Source organism: Cyprinodon variegatus, unplaced genomic scaffold (genome assembly GCF_000732505.1).
Source record: "Cyprinodon variegatus isolate N-32 unplaced genomic scaffold, C_variegatus-1.0 Scaffold125, whole genome shotgun sequence".
In the NCBI taxonomy this organism is placed as follows: domain Eukaryota; kingdom Metazoa; phylum Chordata; class Actinopteri; order Cyprinodontiformes; family Cyprinodontidae; genus Cyprinodon; species Cyprinodon variegatus.
The window spans coordinates 903,451-926,807 of record NW_015150578.1 but is presented as its reverse complement, the minus strand read 5'-3'; the positions used below and the strand labels follow the sequence as shown (position 1 = coordinate 926,807).

Sequence of the window (23,357 nt, the reverse complement as noted above, 5' to 3'; positions counted from 1 at the left end):
GAGTAACTCAGTTAGTAACTCAGTTACTTTTCGGGAGAAGTAACTAGTAACTATAACTAATTACTTTTTCAAAGTAACGTGCCCAACACTGGTTGCCACACAGAGAGTTCCAGACGCTGCAGCCTTGAAGGACACAGAACTAACAGGAGATCAGATCCGAACAGACGGGGGAAGGCAGGATAATCCACAGGGCGAAGTCAAGAGGCGGATTAAGGTTCAGTCCACAGTAGAATCCAAAAGACAGGAGAATCTGAAGACAGGTCAGGCAAACAGATCAGAAGAGGGACAGGCATGCTCAGAGGTACGAAGACAGTAACAGGTCAGGATCAGGTAGTCAGATCATGACAAAAGCTATTATTGCATTTGTTTTCTTTTTAATAAATGTCAGATTCAGTTGGTACTTAACTAAATCTTTGCTTTAGATTAATGTATTAACTTGCAGTGAGCTATGAAACTCCCCAGCTCCTCCAGTGTTGCCTTGGGTCTCCTTGTTTGTGTATAAAGATTACATGTTTTGGTAGACCTTCAGTTTGGCCTAACTGTTTCTACTGTAGTTTCACTTAAGTTTGGAATGCCATTTAATGGATTGGACTTGCTGGAGAAATTTTTATATAGGGGTATCAGAGTAAACAGAGCTGAATAGAATATTGCAAACCATTTATCATATTTTTTATTTTACAATTTCACTGTCACATGATGTCCATAGAAAAGAGTCCTAATTTAAAGGAGAAGTTCACTTTTTAACACTTTAAGCCCATTTTCTGTAGTGTCCAGGATGAAATCGAATGATCAACACCAAAATTTTGACATTTGTCCTGTCTCTGCTTTTTGGCTCATTTAGAATCAACCCCTGGCTGCTTTAGAATGGCTTGCATAGAGCATGTCCGATAATGTCCTTAAAACAACCTTAAACGTTCTTTTTTTAAAATATGCTACTCACCGGGTCGTCAGCGCTGTTCAATGACGTTCCAAAAAAAGTTTCGTGAAGAAAAAACGTTCCTGTAGTGTTTTATTTAGCATTTTGTAAATCCCATTGAGTTCTGTAGGAATAGTCAATATTCCCCTGCCACCGGAAACGGAAATGGGGCCTGTTTACACAGTTGTAGTCTTTTCGCTTCACTCTGTGTACTCCGACGTCGAGGTGCTAACGTCTCTGTTAAACACTTTAAAAAACTCTGAAAATTGAATACGAAAGGTGGATTCTTGATTCTCGACCTCGGAGTACACAGAGTGAAGCGAAATTTCATCCTGGACACTACAGAAAATGGGCTTAAAGTGTTAAAAAGTGAACTTCTCCTTTAATGGTAAACTCTTTAAATGTAGAAAAAAAATCTTAAGGTGAGGAAAAGTATTTTATATACAAATTTAGGAAAAATTTACACTGAGGTCTTGCACCTGGTAAACTGACATGGAATGTAGCAAAAAGGAAAGCTGTGGGTGAGGAATAAAACAAGCAGGCAAACAATAGAAAGCAGAAGTCAGTTTAAAAACAGGCAGGGTGGAGAGCCAGAAGAGCATATATTATGAAATACGGAGCAGCTGTGGCAAGGAAAAAGCAGACCAAATTAAGTATGATGGCTGAGAAATCCACAAAAATATCATACATTCTTATAGGGATATAACTTAAGATGAATAAAGAATCCTAAAACACAAAACTATTAAGGAAATTGCCTGATAATAAAAAGTAAAAATAAAACATAAAGCAAGGCTAATTAAGATATTGAATAGCAAAGAAATGATCAAAATATTAGCAAAAAAAAAAATCTTCATCGACATGGATCAGGATCAAAACACACTGTGGCTGTAACATAAAAGGATTTAGAAAATGTTAAAGAATAATAATTAATTTGCAAGGCACTGTTTTTCCCCTATGGTGACAAAACATATTTCTCACTTTTCCAGCTTCACACGCTGAATATATTTTTATTTCCTTAGCAGTTATGATAATCCGACCATTACCCAACATCCTCCTCAGTTTTACTTGATGATCTTTTCAAGTCTAAATATGCATGCCTTATGGTTATAGAGAAAGACTAAAAAATAAAAAAAATAAACCTTTTTTGTGGATCTTTGTGATATTTTTGCAACTTGGCAGGATTCAGATCACTTATCTCATGGAAGTTAGTCACCAGGGGAGCGGACAATAATGCAAGTTGTGTTCTTAATTTGGTTAAACCGCGCACATATTTTAGAGATGCATATCGTAATGCGATGCATAAAAATAGCAAATGGTTAACTATTTAGGCATTAGCTTAAAATAAAAGAAGTACGTTATATAGAAGAGAAATGCATTTATGCCCTTCTGCACTGTATGTTTCACAGTTTAATAAATGGCATGTTTTGCAGAACCAAGTAAGGATTATTGTGTTATTGACCCATATCATCCCAGTGTGAGCCCACAAGCTCTGGCTTTAGAGAAAAATAAGTGGACAGCGCTCTATAATTTAATTAACTGAGCCATTTACTTAAAAAAAAAAAAAAAAAGCCAGTATGGTTGTCAGGTGGTGGGACTGTAATGACATCATTAAAGAATAGCAGCAAAAAGAAAATGAAATACATAATGGATTTTTTTTTTTTTTTTTTACAGTCATGAAAAATGGTTAAAAGGAGGCTCCATTCCTGGATCATCATCTCTCTGAGCAAATAACAAATGGAAGAGGCTATTATATGTCTGCATATTAGGATCAGTGAATAAAAAAAGGGGCATTAATCCACACATTCTATGCCATGGAATTACACTTAACCTCTGGTGTAGTTTTTTCTGTCCCATTTAAATATTATTTTCCATTAAATATTTATTTCTTACAGGAATAAGATATTATCAAAACTTTTGGACTTTTTTTTTTTTTAAACAACTAATATCAAAATTGGTTTGGAGATCAGATATTGAAATGTGACCAAAAAGAGACAATAAATCTACAAGAAGTGAAAAAAAACACCTCTTTTTAATTCCATTGAAGCTATTAAATAGAAGATTATAGAATAATTATTTGCATGTAGTTATCTAAAAGCTATGATCCAGAGTGTCTTAACTTTTTATTGTTAGTTTATTACATATCTGTAGTAGAGAATACCCTCACAGTTTTCACATAAATGTATTAATTTTTGCTTAGGTATTAAAAATTAATTTAATTTTACAGAACGCTATCTTGGAATTTTCAAAATTTTCTTTGGAGTTTTACCTTACAGCATTATGATTTCTTGTTTTTTCATTATTATTATTTACTAGTGATGGGTTAGGGAAGGATATTTCATGTGTGTCCCATTTTACATTAAGCCCGTGCAAGAAACATTGGTGTCCACATAAAGGGTCTCTTTTTTTATATTAATTAAAAAGAAACAGAATCTGACTAAGAAAACAGCAATTAATTATGGTTTATTGAATGTAAATATCCTTAACTAACCTCAAAATAATTATTATAAAATATATTTTTTCTTTTTAATTGGCATCAAATGTCCTACATTTTACATCTGCTGTTATACTAAAAACAGAAACTGGCTAGTTTTGAACAGTAGCTTTAGACTTAACAAAGAAATATTTTATCAACTTTTACAACAGGAATCCATCCACTAACCTTTTGACTAAAGCAAACTTATGATTTATCCAAAGTGTTATTTATTAACAAGAAGAAAAAAAGAAAAGTTAGAAAAACTTTAAGTCTTTAAAACTAGATAATTAGCTGCTAAAATTAACTGGCATAAAAAACAAAACAAAAATCTAATTACCTCAAAAGATTTGAATTGGCTGTATTTATTTTCATAACTGGGAAATAGTTTTTAATTTAGCTATAATCTTTAAAGAATAGAAGCTAAATTAGTAAGAAAGATAAGTCTTATTTGAACAGATGTCTTTATTCCACAGCCTTTGGAAACTCAGCAAGATAAATAAGTTAAGTAGTTGTTAGCAATCTTTTCCCTGTTTTTGACTTAATTTTGATTCTCTTTTTAACACAAAGTTCACACAAAGTGATTCAGAACTTATGAATCTGACAACACTTGTGTTCCATTACAGTATTTATGGACCCCCTGGAAAATCAGATATCTCAACTCGCTTTTCTTTCAATATAATTACAAATGAATTTAATGTATTTCATTAACAATAGAAATTTAGAAAAATCATAGGATAAGAAGAAATAGCTAGATTGAGTACAACAAGAAGAAATTAGACATTACCTTTTTAACAGGTTTCCCAGAAGATTCATGGTATTACAGTTATATGATGCAAGTAGTGGGGGGATATCAGCTCAGGTAACCCATAAGTAGCTCTTTAACATTATTAAAAAATAATAATAAAAAAATAAAACAATCCACTGGACTTTGTTCCCGAGTTTGAAGACGTTTCACTTCCCATCCAGGAAGCTTTTTCAATTCAAAATGTCAGAAACAGAGTTAAGTAGAGTAGTCCAACAACGCCTTGTTTTGGCTTAGAAAACATACAAATTGAACCGGATGAACGGAATGACTATGACCTGGAAGACTGAGAATCTTCACTGATATCTTTAACATCATGTTTCCGTGTGGCCCGGTGTTTTTTTTTTTTTGAGGTTTTTTGTTTGAGGTTTGGGTGCGGTTCTGTGGCAGTGTTACAACACACCAAAGGGCCTGGCATATGTACTAGAGTTTCTTCATTTGTGCTGTTTACACCTGTATTTCCTTGCATTTGTGTTCAACTCAGCATTGCTCTCTATTGTTGCTCTGCCTTATTTGATATGCTAAAGTCTAGTTTTGTTTCAGTAATCCTCCTTAGAGGATATTTATTTTACCGGTGATTACTTCTGGGGTGAAAGTCCCTTTCTGAAGTTTTAACCAGTATTTCCACTTTTTATGCACAGTTTTTACATTTCCATTTCTCCTAACTGATATCACCAGGATATGCAATATTAATGACTTTTTCCCACATCACAATCTGTTTTACACATGTGAGAGTTTATATGTGTCACTGCAGGAATTCAAGTCAATACAGTTCAAAAGTACTTTATTGATTCCAAAATGGTAATTAACTTATATTTATTCATATTTTTTTTTGTCTTTTGTTTTCATTGAGTTATTGCAGATGTTGATAGCTAAAGAGATGAAGGATCTTCTGTAGTGTTTTTTTCTTGCACTGGATATAGAGAAGCCAGAGAGAAGTTGATTGAAGACACTGGTTTTTAATGGTCTTCTGAAGAGGATGCTCACTGTTTTCCATAATGTTCTTCATTTCAAGAAGAATGTTCTTGTTGAAATCAATTCCAGAGGTTCCAGAGTCAAGGTAGTTGGCTACTAGTTGAACTATTGTCTGAATGGCTTATGCCCTGATTTTTTTGCTCTCAGAAATGTATAAACAGTATACTAAATTTTTTTCACCAGGAGACAGGTGCCGTTTTTCTATATCAAGCTAATGAAAAAAAAAAAAAAAAAAATTCCAACATAAATCTAATCAGGATCGTCTGGAGAGTGGTTATTGATTTAATCTGCAGACTTTACTAGATGTTTTACATTGACAAAACCTGCTGTTTACAGCTTTTAACCAGGTAAAATATATATGCTTAAAAACACCCACAGTCACATTCGTTTTTGACAGTGTCCTCCAGCCATACTTGAGGCATATCAACTGTGTTAAAACTTAATCCCACAGATTTTTGTTCTGGCAGCCCTAAACTACAAGATTCATACTGAAAATGTTTCTAACAGATAAGCGTATTTCTCAGCGAGATGCGTGGATGTTTATTATGCAATAAAGAAATGATTACTATATCATTTAATTTTTTTGTAAGTTAGAATCCTTACATTAGGTAGATTTTCCCCACAATATAGTTTGTGTCGTTCTCCTTGTGAAGAAATAAATTTTTTTCATCTGAGTGGCATGCTTAGAGATGGGGCGATTATATTTGCTATGTCATCATCCATAAAGTTAATTGTTTATTCACTTTTAAGATGTCTGAAAACCTTACAACTGTGTCAGAAATGTGCATTCATTTTAGAACTGCTTATGGGCTTTGAACATCAATGAAAAGTCTGATCGTGATTTATTCATATTTTATACTTTTAGGTTTTCCATCTCTAAAATACGATATAAGACCTTTGAAGCTATAAGCCAGAAACAGATTTTCTTTTCAGAGATTTTAGTCCTTGTTATCAAAAAGAAACAAAAAACAGAGGAATGTGGAAAATTAGCTATGATAAAATGTCAAAAATGTGTGAATATAGAGGAACCCCTTAGTTGTTATAAGGAAAGCCCAAAGTTTCTAAATGAAACCTGCACAACACAAAGAAGAAATAGTGGTTGAAATACAAAAAAAAAAACGTTCTCGCTAAAATATTATCATTCAGTCACATTTTATTTTATTTTTTCCAGTATAAACAACCTGTCTTAAGTCACACTGGCATATCAAAGGCATCTAAGTTTGGACTCTGACTTTCCTTTTTCATTTATTCTTTATGCCTTAAAGCGAATCAAATGTTGACTTCCTGGTGTGCTCCGATTATTTTCCCATATCTAATTCAAGTGTGCTTCAATGTAAAGTCACAAACTAATATCCTGACATTTTCCTTTAGGATTCCATCAATTAGGGCAACAAATCAAAGCTTTGACTGTTATCATGATATTAATAGTGCATTTATGTTCTTTTTGGTCAGCAGTGGTTTAATCCTGAAACCGTCCCATGGATGCCATATTTTCCTTGTCTTCTTTTGTGTTGTGAAATTGAAAACTTTGACCTTAACTGGAGAAACTACAGAGCCTTAAGTGTTTAGGATGTTGTAGGCTCATTTTGCTATCTTCTAATAATCAAGTGCATGATAATTTTAGTTGGTATACGCCTCATGGGACACACCGGCACTTTTCTCATTACTCCATTATATTATTACTATGGATGTATGCACCCTATGACCCTATGTGTTTATGTAATGATGTTTTTATTATCATTATTATTATAATAGAGCAACATGGTTATTATAGCTTTTAATCATTATTAAAGGGGAGTTTCATTAAGAGGTGCTTTGTGTCTAATATTTTACTTTGAAAAACAAATCACTATAAAAAGATCCACAGCAAAGTAACATTTACCTTAGATGTCTAAAATATAGACTTGTGCATCCTCACTTACTGCTGAACATCTTAAGGCTCTTTGCCATCTGGGAGCATTTCAAGGATATAGACACCTTCACATTTCTAAGTCGCAGTTAGGATTTAAGAGAAAGAGAAGACAATGAGGGATAAAGCAGAAAAAGCCTAATGTGGACATGGGATATATTTACATATAAACTGTAGGGCTGACTGCCTGAGGGGACACAGGTGAGCAGAGATTAGAGTTTAGTGAGGTTGCCTCACAAGCATGAAAGGGGAAGAGGGATGCACTAACGGGGAAGATAGAGAAAAACAGAATGGATATTACTAAGCGTTAGGCTTTAAATTCACTTCTTCTTTTTTTTTTTTCTTTTTTTTCAAAATCAAACATGTTATACACTTTTCATGTCTATCAGTCCAACAGTGTACAAAATAGCTGAAGATGTCAGGGATAGAGAGTGCCTTTTTGACCCCAACTTGCCAGCCAATACTGAAAAAGGTGTCAAAACTATTAATATGGAAGCTCAGAACGATGGATTGCAGGAACTGTATGCAGATCTGAACCTGATGGCTTTTTAATGTCAAAATAACTTTGTATTTGGATGTATTGCACCAAACTTCATTGTAATTTGAGATCAAAGTAAGGCTCAATCTGAATACCTCAAATAGGTACAGAAACTTAAGCCATAGGGAAAGGCTGTCTAGATTCAGGAGCTCCTTTTCTTCCCTAGACAGTGTTTTTACTGATTAATCTACGAAAGGTGAAGGGATAGGACTGAGGACAAGGATGTAGGAGCTATATTTGAGGTATTTTGATCTAGCCTAAAACTCTGAGAAGATCCGAGAGTTGTTGGTTGGGATCCTTGTACACACGATCCTTCATTTATCCCTAAACACAAATCTGGCTGACAAGGAAGAGTCATTGAAACAGTAAGGGTCAAACCTATTAAATTTGATGCTACAGGCATACCCTGGCTGGGCAGGAAAATATCAGCCATTCACAAGCCAAAAAATATCATCTTGATCTAGACTTAATTTCAGAAAGGCTGTTTTGTCTGCACGAAGGTTTACACAATCTGGCAACTGTGCCGAGACTCGAACACGTTTATATCCTTGAGGGTACAGGTGGAGATAATTAGACATGCACAGGTGGGCATGATTAAGTGAGTGGTAAGGAGTGCAGAGAAAAAAAGAAAACGATTCAAGGGAATAGTCAGTGAGTGACAAACAGTCCAAAACAGGAATCATGAAATGTGAGGGGTTAATTAAATATGTAGTTATCAAGAGAAAACTTAATTCACTGTCTGGACCGAACCTGGCACTGAAAGAAGACAGAGGAAGGAGACTTGCGATCCAAGTCTTTTTAGCTGATAGCAAATAAGATATTCTTATTAAGTGCACAGCTGTTTATCCTGGTATTTTCATCCAATGATCCATTAAACGAAACATATGTTTTTGTTATAACCATTTTAGATTTTACAGTCTGCTGACTCTCTCTTCAGATAAGATGAGTAGAAGCCTTTTAGAAATTTACAATGGCGATAAGGGGATGAAAATATATGTGTCATGGTATACTGTATGTGTGTCATAGTTATGCTTGTAACTCTTTCTGATTTTCTTGTGTATTGAATTACTTCACAGAAAACAGAACTAAGTCAGTATTAAAGAGCAGATAAATATGTTCTACTTTAATTTAATGGTAATCCAGCTTTGAATTTAAAGCATTGCGACCTCAGCAATCCTAAAATGCAGAAAGTTCTGAATTACAAAACAAACCACTGTGTCCAAATTACTCTTTATACACATTTATAAGATTTCGAACAAGCCCAGAATCCAAAGCACTGCAGGCCACAGTTGTTCCAGTTAATATAATTCTTCAGGATTAAACAAAAAGAAGGAAACAGACAATTTCTTTGACTAAAGAGCCCAAAGGTCAATACCGCTGGAATTAATCATTTTGTCCTGTAAAAGCATGGCATTATATAGCGAGTAAAACTGACACACGATTTTTGAAAAAGAACATTGCAGTGTTAGTTAAGCATGGTAGTGGTAGTTTGACAGTCTGAGGTGTCTTTCAACTTTTGGACCTGGACAATATGCCATTGGATAGATAGAACCAGGATATCTGCTATCTAGCAGGTAAAAGCTTATGGAGAAAAGTGAGCCAAATTTTCTTGCAGGGATTTCAAAGACCCTTTACCAGTCACTGAGAATGCTTTTGATGCTGAGAGTAGCACAGCACGTTTTTATCGTTAGAGGGGTTATATTATTTTTTTCCACAAACAGCAAGATTAGTGTAGATAAAAGTTTAGAAAAAACTTCTATAGTTTTTTTCCCCTTTTTTTTTACTGTAAGACTCAAAGAAATAGTTAATTTACATATTTCCATATCAACAAAGTATTTTTGAATTGTATTTTGTTTTCTTAATACATAACATGTTGATTAGATAAACTGTGTTATATATTTGTTTGGATTTTGTTTACAATTGTGTGGTATAACTAATTATGTTTAGTAATCTGAAACATTTAAGGGAGAAAAGAAAAAGTTTTCACTGTACTGTAAATTTTAGGCAGATCTTCCTGAAATAATCTAATGAAAACACTACTTAATTTAATGATGGTTAAGCTGATTCTGTCTCTGTGAGGACCATTTGTTTAGTTCAGCACCAAAAATCTTTAGAGCTGCTTACTTTTTTTTTTTTTTTAGCATATTTAATTTGAGCAACTCAGCTAATAGATGTTTGCCCACTTATGGGTTAGTCAGGTAATCGTTAGAATTGTAAATTGGAAAAAAATAAAATAGCATGCACAAGCAATGTAAAAAAACTAGATGTATCTTAAAGATACACTGAGCTTTACATTTGGTATTTTACATATATAATCTTACTGTCTTTAAAATCAAGTTGAATAATTTATCTGAGAAAGAAAGAAAAATAATACAGCTCATCCAGATCCGTTTTTACACCCTTTTTTTCGTCTCATAAAGGCAAGAATTTGACTTGGATGTATATTTGTATTATATTTGTGTATTGTTTGTGTGGATGTTGCATTAGCAACATTAGCCTATTAACACTTACCATCTATACCTGCAGCTGAGTCCCTGATTATTGGACTCATACCTGTTAATGGAATAGAGACTGGACAGGTGATAGCAAGTCAGGCTAACGACTGTGATGATATAAATACAGGAGGACAAAAATCACACTTTGTGGAGAGGGCGCTCTTGTTGGTTACTCTAATGTGCCCACACACAGGAAAAAAAAAAAAAAAAAAAGAGCTGCTTATTCACTTGATTTTCTGGCATTTTTAACTGAGGCCCAACAACAACACACACATTTCCAGGTGATATTTCCTGGAAATTTATCAGATAAATTTGGTCATTTTCCCATTTGATGATTAGCTTTTTTTCCCCAGTCCTTTATGTACAGGATTGCCTAAAAAATAAATAAATAAATACACAAAACTGCACTAGTTAAATGACGTAAAGCCTGTGTTAAAGGATACATTTGGAAACTTCTCATAGAAGCTTGTTTTAAGGGTCTGCATTGGGGTAAAAACTGTTATATTAACATGCATACTTTAAACCTAAGAAATAGTCAGCTTTGACTGAAACATACATATAACTAGTAAAATATGGGTACATGAAGACTTTTATTCTTTCATTAAATTGAATCTCAATGTTTTATGCAGTTTTAAGGATTAGAATCAGAAAATCATCAGGTTTCAGCTGAAAGAGCGAGGTCCTATTTTCATCTCCTTCATCACACTGTGAATATGATAAAGTACAAAAATATGATTCATTTATTCAAGAACTGTGAGCTGCGGCTTTATGTAATTCTTAATGAATAATCTTTTAAACTCGGAGGGAATCTTTAATAAGTGCCATTTCATGAATGAAACACGTTGTGTGGCAAATCATTAACTTTGAAAGCACCCCTGATTGCTTTTGAAGGATTACAACACTTCTGTTTGATTTAAATGGGCTGTGTTAATTTTCCTGGAATTATCTTTTTATTTAAGGGATAAAGCTTAGATTAGAAAAGTGCCGTAAACAAAAAACATATTTTCACCTTAAGTTATTTGGTATTTACCAGAGCTTGGCTCTGTGCTTTCATAGCTGTTATTTTGGAGGCTCAGGTGACACCAGGCAAATGACAGTTATTTGATGTCGGCTTTGTCACATCTCTTATCTTTTTTCGATAGAGATCAATCATGACCGTAGGAACAGAAAGATGATTCCTCCCCTGGTAGCAAAATTCTCCCCTTGCAGGTTCTAACTTTTCTGACAATGTCTGAACATTTGTCTCATCACACATCTGACTACTAAACTGTTTAGATAGACAGCACATTTCAACCAGAGAAGACGCACCAACCAGAGTAAAAGAGGCAACAGCCAACAAAGGCATTTACTTTGACTCGGAGAACTCTCAGGATTTCCAGCTAACGCATTGATACAAACCGTCTTTTCCAGTCTGAAATGATATCTTCAATTCAGTAAGATGACAAACTGCAACATAAAGGACTTGAGTGGTTTTCTTGCCAATACACATAAAAGACAGAATAATTTCAGGGAACTGAAGAAGAGTTAGGCTCTTGCTCTCTTTTTCTAGCTCTAGATATAGTTAACCATGTAATAAAAACAGTAATACTGTAATACACAGTGTCCTATGTATTACTTTATTGTCATGCTAAAGTATTTCTGATCATCAAAACAATTTTGATAGTGGGCAAAGCTATTCAGACAGACCAGATCAATAGTGAAAAAGTTAAAGTCCTTCAACCAAATGGTGTGGTGTACTGTATGGTGTATCAGTGTAGAAACGACAACCTTCATATTGTTTCATTACCACCACTATGTCTGACTGTAGGTGTGATGTCATTTTTCTGAAATGTTGCATTGTTAAATACTAAATGTATGGGGATCCTCACATTCTAGAAATGGTTTAATTTGTTTCCTCAGTCTGCAATATAGTTCCCAAAAGTCTAGAGAGTTTTGGAAAGTTTGAGAAATAGTAGATTAACCTTTTATTAGTCTGGTTTTCCAATTCCATTCAAAAGCCTGGGGCTTTTGAAAGCCCTGGTAGCATCTCCATTCACATTTCCCGGGGTGAATTTTTTGGCTTGGTGCCTCTTGAGACACAGTTCTTTGTTGGCTTTTGAGGGGTGGTTTGTGTACAACTCTAGTGTCTTATCCCACCCATGGCAGCAGTAACCAATAAGAGTTGTCGTACAAATGTTTTTCATACCTTACTCTGGCTAACCACAGCCATAACAATTAGTAATTTGGTCAATACTTGTTGATTGTTTCACACAAAATTATGTTCTGAGATGTTTTTCAGTACAATTCAAAACTGTAGTCAGTTTGTCAGTGTTAATTTAAATCTGTGTTGGAATGGCAGAGCCCCGGGTTCAGGCCGCTGTGGGTTGGGTATGGATTGTGATCTCCCAGGCTAACCGTAGCCAATACATCAGCCATTTAGTTGGTCACTACCCATTAAATAAATCGCACTCTCAGACTGAACTGTAATAATATATTTTCTAAATTACATTTTTGCAGCAGAAACTGAATTTCAGAAAGTAAAAAGAAAACTAAACAAAATTATGCTTGTAAGAATTAAGTTTTATATACCTAAAAAGGTTTACACATTTTAAGCTGCCGTTTTGACATTTATTAGCTTGACTGAATATGTATTTATAATATCTGAAATACATTTTGTCATAGTCAAAAATAATACGAATGCTGACCACTAACTATAGGAATATGAAGATCTGAAATTAATTTCTAAACATCCAGAATGTTTATTCTAGATGAGAAGAACGTCTTTTTGTTTGAAATGGTCATTTTGACAAGGAAATTTTTTTTTTCAGTTATCAGAAATACATGTTCACTAAAACTAATACATATCAAATGTTGTGACCATAATAGCATTATGAGTTTATTTCTTGAATGGTAGTAGATTAATGCACCTATTTAGGTGAAATCATCTGGCAGCAGGTGAAAATTGAGTCAAAAAATGTTCTAATAGATGGAACCTGGTCATTGTCTGATAGGATTCCTCCTCAGTTAATTACGTTTTGGATGTTGTCATTCCAATAAATAGTTGTTATTAGCATCCCATAGATAGCTTCAGATTGTGCCAGTAGGCTCAGCAGCTCAGGAGTTTTTCATGTACTGTAAAAATAAGTACATTTAAAAAAGGATCTACATCTCGCTCATATTAAACAAACCAAAAACTAATAATTCTCATATCCTGTCAACTGAGTTATAGAATCCTCTCCCTATAAATATTTATTTCTCTGTCAAAAAGAGTTAATCATTCTTTAATAAGATCCTCGTCAAACGGACAGGCAATGTTTGTTTTTAAAAGCTAATGTGTCTAATGGGCCTAGTGAATGACAAAACCACAACAAAAATCGGACTAAAACAGGAAATAAAACAGCGTGATTGGCTCTAAGGAGAGTTTACTGAAGAAAACCTGCTGCTGACCAGGTTAGCTCTGTTGAGAAGGTTACTATGGTGACTGAAACAGAGGTTAAGTAGTGTGAACTCTCTTTATGAAATGGAAAACTCCCTGATTTCAAGTTTAGGAAACTTAGAGTTTTCAATAAACCTGCTTCGTGAAACAGACCCCTGGTCTGAAATGATAAAAGAAGAACCACTACTGTATATTTCTACTGCCGCTACCTACTGTACTGAAGGTGTAGTGCAATTTATCTCAGGCTGTCACGGTTCTTTCACAAAACCTGGGGCTTTAAATCCCATGGCGTTCAGTGAAAAATAGTTTATTGTCTTCTTGGTCAGTACTGGTATGTCTTTGGAACTCTTCTGTGGATGCAGTTTTTTGCCAAGTTTTTCTTTTGGCAAAATAAATCACAAACACCAATCATAACTGGAAAGTAAAACTTAGGTGTTTTAGATGTTCTGTTGTGTACAGTTTTGACCTTCTAAGTATATCCTCAATGTGCCATTGGAGTAAATATTTTTGGGACTCTCCAACATTCAGAACTTTTTTCTATTCGTGATCACTGTTCTAAAAGCTTTTTTTTTTTAAGCATTATTGTTGTCTCATCATTAGGGCATGAATACCATTTTGAAGTTATTGTACTCTACTTTGTGATATCAGATAGATTCTATTGAAGTGATGACAGCTCTGAAACTACAGCGGTTGGTGTAATTTAACTTTGTCTTTTAACTTATGCTTTTAGCCCTAAAGGGCATCTTGGTTTTCAGACTATATAAAGTCTTGATGAGTGTCCTGTTGTGACATAAACTACAGTTTGTGTCAGATTCATTTACTTTAAAGCTTTTCTTTAGTTAGGCTAGAATGGCAATTCCTGATAAAAAATGTGAAAACTAATTTTGTCAGCCAATGAAATGAATACTTTTTAAAACAGAAATGAATAATTATTTTACTTTGAAATCAGTGTTGAAGAAAGATAACAGCTTATAGGAAAAAGCTGCAACAAACAATTCAGAAAAAAAAACAGCACTCAGAACATTTAGCATCTTAAACAATAGATTTTTGTGACTTGTCCTCATTGTTGAGGGTGTGAGGTTGGATAATACTCTGCAGTCTTACCTCTGAAATAGGATGTTGGTTAATACTTCTGTATTAATAATATTCTTTAATGATTTTCTTGAAATTCTTGAGTCTTTGAAAATTACCAGAAAAATATATAGCTAAAAATTATCACTTTGTAACATATGAAGTTCATTTTTTAATTCAAAATAAATTTGAAATAAATTTACTGTATATTGATATTGAAATTGATGAAATTGACATTTAAAAGCTATAAAAATAAATCCAAAGAGAGCCATTTATCATCAGTCAATGTGGGATATAGAAGTGAGGTTTCTGGAGGAAGAAGAAATTGTTCATTGAAAACTATCATTATCATTTTGTCTCTCTCACTCTTTAGGTGTCATAAGAACAGCTTTGCCCAATATGGATCGAGAGACAAGGGACCAGTATGTGCTGGTCATTCAGGCCAAAGACATGGTTGGCCAAATGGGTGGCCTCTCTGGCACAACGTCGGTCACAGTCACGCTCACCGATGTCAACGACAACCCACCACGGTTTGCCCACAGTAAGAAACCTTTTTTCTGAGTGCCTACACAGTGCTGATTGAGTTTGTACATGCTACTTTCGACAGCTACTTAGCAATCAGAATAAAACCTCCACATCCTTTTTTTTCTTACTTTTTTCCCCCTCCTGGTTGAATAGAGCTCTTAAGATCCATTATCAGTAGAAGAATACTTGAACTAAGAGAACTGAATGGGGGCACTCGATGAACATAATGCTATTAAAAAAAGGATGTTTTTTTTTCCTCAAAATTTGAATAAATCACTTTGGAGAAATAGTTTTTCTACCTGACTTTTTAATAAAGAAAAACAACATGTATTTCAGTCATTTTTTTGTCAGATTAAGTTGCACTTTCAAAAATTGTAAGGCCTCTTAAAGTCTTTAAGGTTTTGCCAGATTACAACTTTTAACCTCAAAGAAATGTATTGACATTTTTTTGAATTTAAATTCAAACATGGAGTGTATTTAAGTGTGATCATCCCCAAGTTTTTACTGTTGGACCTAATTTGTCCAAAAATTGCAGCTGCTCATTTCAATTCTGTCTTTACCAGCTTTGCACATTTAAGACCTGAAATGTTTTCCAACTTTTCTTTGCTTCTAACATCAATGTCCAGGCTTTAAGGGATTTTTGATTGGATCCTTGAATCAACTTTGACTGGGTGCTAACATAGAAATATATTTCAGTTTATTTGGACGTTCATGTCATTCCTTTTTCAGATGATGTTACTAAATATTGCCCTGTGAGTTCTCCAAAGATTGGGATGTTATTTTAGCACTTCAGCCTGCTATAAACCTTCTTAACAACTTTACAGCCTGTCAGCTGTTTTCCTTTGGTTTCAGGAGCGTATCTGCTCACACTTTTTCTCTAACAAACCTCCAAGGGCCTTGCAGAACAACTGTATTTATACTGAGAGGAAATCATACACAGCTGGACTCATATTCATGATAATGTGACCTGTGAAGGAAATTGGTTCTCCTGCATTTCACTTTTGAGTATTAAAACACGGTTAAATAATGTAACACGAGTTAAGGGATATGTGTGGAAGAAAAACTACCATTAAACCGACAAAGAAAAAAATTATTAACCAACTACCTTGCATTTATATTTTTCAGCAAGCATTTTGACTTGTAGAGAAAAGGGGAAAACCAGCCTTATAAAGTGTGCACCTCCCAGATTCATTCTTCATCAAAGAATGTCATTCCTTTTGCATTGGATACTGAGATCAATCAGGTTTCTTTTTCTTCTTTCTCTTTCATTTTGCCGGCCCTTTGCAAAGGCTGCTAATGGCTTCGAGGAAAAGCTTTAGGATTCAAAGGCGTGCAGTGCCTCTCATGATAATCCAGAAGCACCGGCAATCGGTTTACCGCTGATAGCCCAACCGCTGGTCCGGCTGGTGCACAGTCACCACTGGGCTGCTATGAAGCTGAGTCAATTTCCTGGTCCCTGGGGAAAAGAGAGATTCAAGTTTGCACGACAAGTCATCAGTGTCGTTTTAACCCAGTGCTGTCACACTGAGAAGAAAGAGACTTAAGAAGAATTCTGGGGGGTTTTGCTCCTGCTGTTGTGCTCATAGGGTCATGGGTCGAATCGATATGCCATTATACAGCTTCAGAGCAGATTGAATCCAGGAGCAATGCTTAGTTGTTGGAAGGGGAGGGGGAATGCAAGGACTCAGGATAGACAAGGCTAAGAGGTGGGTGCATGGGTAATAGGATATGAAGAAAGTATTTTTTGGGATCTTTTAAAGAACTGCTATTCCATGGCAAATTAAAAAGCCATTATAAAGATTACATGGTGGCAAACAATGTCAGGCAGATTAGCATTTAGACTGTGGCTGAGGGAGACACTGAGAAACACAGAAAGGTCTGGTAATGAGCTCTGCCATGGTGATTGGGGAGATTATGATTATGAATATGATTCCCTTCTTTATTCTTGTAGGAGTACTTTAAATTCAGGAGGTCAAACAAAAGCATGGAGAACACAATGGGGAGTTTTGGAGTAATAGAATTCTTGAGTGGACATTTCATCCAGTGAAATGTAACAAAGGGATTTAAACGCGACTCCTGTTGTTCCCTTCTTCTTGCCTAGACAGCCTCTAAGAGAAGACATTTTTCATTTGACTTCATCCATTCTGCTAAAAGTAAAACTTCTAGAACATTATAATGAAAATAGTCTTGCTCTTCTTATTGGGTATTAGATTTTTTTTTTATTCTCTGCCCTCTACTATACAGTTCTATCATTATTTAACTGGTTTATTAATAGTTTTTTGAAAACATCATTTGTAAATGCAGTTTAGATACATGCTATTTTCATGAATACATTTTAGCAAACAAATTCTTTGTATGTATATCCCAAAGACGTAAGAACACATCTGACCATTAGAATATCACATTTTCCATCTCAGGCAACACTTTGCTAGTATTATTACTCATTATTTCAAGATGTGGTCATTGTAATTCTTCAGCCCTTTCATGGACACTATGGAGGGTCTCTGGCTATAAGTGGGAAATATCTTTCTAAATAAAAAAATAATTACAAAAAATAATCAGATGTCACACTAATGCAGTTACTCTTAATACAAAAAGGGCAAACCATCTCACATTTTTCCTGTCCTAAAGCATGAAATCTATATATTCTTGAAAGCACTCTTGTCCTAGTTCAACAAAAGCTATGTGATCAAAATCTTTGATTTTCTTAAAATATCTTAACATTTTAGACAGAAGTCAACTAATTCAAAACAACTAATTCCATCCATCCTCTCCCACTTATTGTGTCTGGGTCTCGGCGGGTCTGGTGGTCTGGTGGTCTGGTCTCTGGCAGTCGATGGGCGAGAGGCGGGGTACACCCTGGACAGGTGGCCAGTCTGTCGCAGGTTATCACAGAGACACACAACCATGCACACACACACTCAAACCCAGTAACAATTTAGAGAAGCCAATTAACCTAACAGTCATGTTTTTGGACTGTGGGAGGAAGCCAGAGTACCCAGAGCAAACCCACGCATTCACAGGGAGATCATGCAAACTCCATGCAGAAAGACCACGGGAAACAAACACAGAACAAACTGTGCCATGTTTGCATGTTGTTGATGGTAAGAGGGCCCAATGGCACAAAAGATGGCCTGAATCATGGCAGCTTCGCTCCCGTCTGACCCAGAGCATCTATGGCTACCATGTATCTTACCGGCATCAGCAAGTGAATGTATGTGTGTGTGTGATGGTTATGTGGTTTTGTTACAGTGCAAAGCTTATTTTTCTAAATATTTTACTTTTTGAGGACCCACGTGTCCTTATGGAACCCAAATATTCATTCACATTAAATAAAGTACAATTTTATAAGGGGAGATGTCCGCTTTAGAACTAAGGTACGAATTGAGATAAGGTTAATTTTAGGGCTAGATATATTCTGGTACAGTACTAATTGAGTTTATTGTTAGGATCAGCGTTATGCCATAGCAATCAATGGACAATTAGTGGAAGTCGACACAAAGTCATTGTATAAACAGAAGAACGTACAGTAACAGCTGCGTTCCGGTGACTATTTGTTGTTGCATGTGTATGCAAGTATGTGCCTCTTGTTTCGTGGAATTCAATCAAAGTTGTGACAGGGTTGCAATGTCATAATTTTTGCACAACATGGCCACTACTCAATGTATAAATGATCAGAAAGAGAGGTCATGGTATCAGTGAGATTCAGAAATACCATTAAAATATTTTTATTTTTTTTTTCGTAAGTAGGTTTCTTAAATGTTGCAGTGTTGAGTTTTATGGTCATGACATTACATGATAAATGACCAAACCAAAGGAAAAGAAGGGAGCAATGATCCTGTCTCTGGTTGTCCAAAACACCTCAGAAATGTCACAATCTCATAATTTACAGTGGATTATGGAATATATACAGGAAGATTCATTCAAGTAACAGGATTAAAGGGTTATCCAGGTACAAAATTAATTATTGCATTTTTACTGAATAATGAACAGTTAGTGTAGAAAAAAAAAATCACCAACTAAAGAGAACCAATAGATGTTAAGGTTAATATCAATGTATATATTTTTTTTTTGTTTTATAACCACATCTGGAATTTCCAAAGTTAACTTTCACTACACCCTGTGAGATATGACAAAATAGATGTGTAAACTAATTTGTTATTTTTCACAAAAAATATTAAATTTAGTAAATTTTTTTCTACACTGAATTAAATGAGACATTTTAATGTCTATGTAAAGCATTTTAAATGTAAATATAGGTAAATCAATAAATTAAATGCACAGGAAAGGGTGTGAGGGACTGAAACTGGGCTTTTTCCTTTAAATGAGACATTTAATCTAACTAGTCAATATCTTAGTCATTAATCACAGGTGTTAACCTGTGATTAATGACTAAGATATTGATATATTGATATATTTAGACAACTTCCTAAAAGTGTGAGCTGCCATTATTAACCACAGTATTAAAACTACTTTATGTAAACATCTTTTATTTTTGAACTTTTGTCTGCATTTCTGTAAACAATGAATCTATTAAACCTACATCCTATAAACTTCCTTAATTGTTAATCAATTGTTCATTGGTGTACACCACTACATGTTTGTATGTAAAGTACAAGTGGAGATTTTGTTTAAGATGTTTTATTTTATTTCAACCATTTAAATTGCTCCGGCACAATGACCTCTTAGCCAATTTTAACTTAACTGACACTATAACCAAAATAGAGAAAATTACTTTAAACTGAGTTATACCAGATCTATTTTTGCTTAGCTTTTTCACTTTGGTTCCATTTGTCCTGTTGTGGCATTTCAGACTTTACATATGAAGTACAGACTTGCATTTGCTAAGGCAGTTTTGTTCTACAAAAGGCATATCTAAAGACAGGATCCTAATTGAGTCCATGGCTTTTTTATATCCACACTCAAAATGAGTGTGAGTATTGACAGTTAGAGAGCCGGACACTGAGCAGGAGGAAGCATTTTACTCAGTCATGTTTCAAAAAGATAAACTTATCTATAACTGTTCAAGTACATGGTAATAAATTGGTGTGTATACAGATACACCAGTGAATATTAAGGGAATAAAATAATATTGCATTGTTATAAAAATGTACAAATTAACAGAGACTGATTCCGAACTTTTTAGTTTCAGTGTCTTTGCTCCTTTGTGCCTTCCTCTAAACAATAAACATATCATAAACCGTACTCTGTAATTTTACAAATTAGACTCCCCTTCTTCCTGCCAGGACGACCTCTCACAGAAAAATTTGTTAATATGGCCTCATTCATTCTGTTAACGGCGAAACCCCTAGAACACCGTAAACTAAAATTGTTCTTGCTGTTATAATAGCATAATTTCCTTTTGCCTTCTCTGCCATCTTTACCACAAATTGGAGAGGAAACCAAGAGATTTATGTTCCACTGCCCCCCTGCCTGTTAGTCTAATGCATGAATGTTGGTTTGCAAAAAAATAAGCAAATCCATTACAAACATCCACTCTTGTCCTGCCCTTTCCAGAGAGCTATCAGTACACAGTGCTGGAGTCACTGCCGGTGCAATCTGTGGTGGCCAGAATCAAAGCGGCAGATGCTGATATCGGCTCCAATGCAGAGATGGACTACAGGATCATGGACGGTGACGGGCCCGGCATGTTCAACATCACAACAGATGAGGACACACAAGAGGGGGTTATTATTCTGCAGAAGGTACAGTTCAAAAAAGAGACATGTTGTCACAACAGACACACAAGAAAAACAAAAAAAGGACCGTTGGTTTAAGTCTGTGTGGGAGTTAGGAGTTATAGCAACTGCATATGGATTCACCCAAACATTGTTTCAAGTCAAGTCCTTATTGTAAATATGTATGTTGTTGTAGCACAAAAAATATTGTAGATTTTGCAAGAGCAAACAAGTTTATTACTGAAGAAAAAGAACGCATCATTATTTTCCATCTACTTAAGCATATTACTTAACACAATTGTTTCATTGTAGCATGGTAGGACATGAAACAATTGTGTTACAGTAACTACATATGCTTACTGTAAAAAAGGATGCATTATTTTTTCCAGTGTACTCTATATGTTAATTGAGAATGTTTGTTTTAAATATTTGTGTTTTTACTCAAGGTTAGACTGAAGATTGATACTGTTTAGGCTATTTGTTTGAATACCTTAGAGTAGAACTCTACAAAGTAGCTGAGCACTTTTACAAAGTATTAACTTTATTCTTATGTGGGATTTAATCTTTGTATATGAAAACTGAACACAGAGAGCATAACAAAGACACACAGATCAACCAATTAACCGTGGGAACCCTTTAGATACATTGCATATGGGTTGTCATACCCTTTGAACTCTACCTTTCTACTTTACTCTACTTCACTGCTTTACTCAGAGGCTCCCCAAAAAATCCTCTCAACTGTCTTCCAAAGTTACCCTCTTTATAGGGCTAGGTGAAATGTCTTGCATGAATTGTCTTTCATGCCAAAACCGATTAATCGATTCTTTTTCTACTTAGGTTTCATAATACAGAAATAAAATTTAAAAAAAGCAAACATTAGGTCTTGTTTTATTAATTCCTTGTGGGATTTGAACATTTAAAGGGCAGCAAAATTCCAGGTGGAAAATATTATTGTTTTACAAGCCCTTTTACAACAAACAGTGAAATATAACACAGTAAATGTTTCCTGCTACAGTAGTAGTATTAAAAAATGAGCTGGTTTATTAGTAATGAGAACACCTTCAAGAACAAAAAGTGATAAACTGATGTCAGCCTGTGGTAGGAGGCAGAGGAGTGTATTGGAGGAGGAACTCCAGGTTTTAAAAGAATTATACATTCTTCAACAGAAAATGTTCCCCTAGCCCTACTTATCTGAATAGAAATAAGAAGAATTTATAGTTTAATTAACTCTTTATGTGTATTTGTTCAAATATAGTACAACATTACCAGACAAACTTCGGATCTTCTTGGTAAAGGGGTCAGATTTCAGGGTTCTAATCTTGAAATGGTCTCTTCAGGCCTTATGGATGTGACAGCTCTCTGCTGCCTCTTCTTTGTCACACTGATAGAACCATTGTTGACCTACAGGCAGGTTTTGCCAGAATGGGCCAATTTGATCCTTTGTTTGTTCACCACATAAACTCAGACAAATACAAGGCAGAAAGAGCCTCTGACAATGAATCTGTCAAATAGGTATGCTCAGTATATTATATGCTGCACAGAGAGTTTAATAAGCCAGAAAAAATGTTTTCAAAAGCATTCGTCTTTGTATGCTTTCATCCACGCTCTGAGCCTTTCTTTATAAGCACCCCTAATTAGTTCATTCACGGAAAAAAAAGTCACTACAAATCCATCATGAAATCACTTTGTGTGACACTGTGTAAAATATTATGGGTGCTAGAGACGACAACCTTAATTGTAATCAATATCACCACATTGGGTACATGTTTTTATAATACACACATAAGCTGTTCATTCATCCAACTCAGAAAATGACAGTAAATTTCTGGGGAGTATAAAGGGCAGTTCTCACAGAAAAGACCTTTCATGTTTGACAGGTGACTTGGTTCTCTTTGAGCCTGGGAAAGTCTAGACGAGAGATCGTCAACCTGCAACTCCCAAACTGCATTTTGCTCTTTGGAGCCTCTGCAANTGGTCTGGTGGTCTGGTCTCTGGCAGTCGATGGGCGAGAGGCGGGGTACACCCTGGACAGGTGGCCAGTCTGTCGCAGGTTATCACAGAGACACAAAACCATGCATACACACACACACTCAAACCCAGTAACAATTTAGAGAAGCCAATTAACCTAACAGTCATGTTTTTGGACTGTGGGAGGAAGCCAGAGTACCCAGAGCAAACCCACGCATTCACAGGGAGATCATGCAAACTCCATGCAGAAAGACCACGGGAAACAAACACAGAACAAACTGTGCCATGTTTGCATGTTGTTGATGGTAAGAGGGCCCAATGGCACAAAAGATGGCCTGAATCATGGCAGCTTCGCTCCCGTCTGACCCAGAGCATCTATGGCTACCATGTATCTTACCGGCATCAGCAAGTGAATGTATGTGTGTGTGTGATGGTTATGTGGTTTTGTTACAGTGCAAAGCTTATTTTTCTAAATATTTTACTTTTTGAGGACCCACGTGTCCTTATGGAACCCAAATATTCATTCACATTAAATAAAGTACAATTTTATAAGGGGAGATGTCCGCTTTAGAACTAAGGTACGAATTGAGAT

At 35.1% G+C, this 23,357-nt stretch overlaps 1 protein-coding gene across 1 annotated transcript in view; it reads left to right on the top strand.

Moving 5' to 3' along the window:
- cdh7 (cadherin 7, type 2) overlaps nt 1–23,357 on the top strand; it is a 211,040-nt gene that overhangs the window by 130,332 nt on the left and 57,351 nt on the right. The window contains exons 5-6 of the mRNA XM_015375780.1: nt 14,968–15,135; nt 20,637–20,824. Of these exons, the coding sequence (XP_015231266.1) occupies nt 14,968–15,135; nt 20,637–20,824 (356 nt within the window). The remainder of the gene's footprint in view (nt 1–14,967; nt 15,136–20,636; nt 20,825–23,357) is intronic.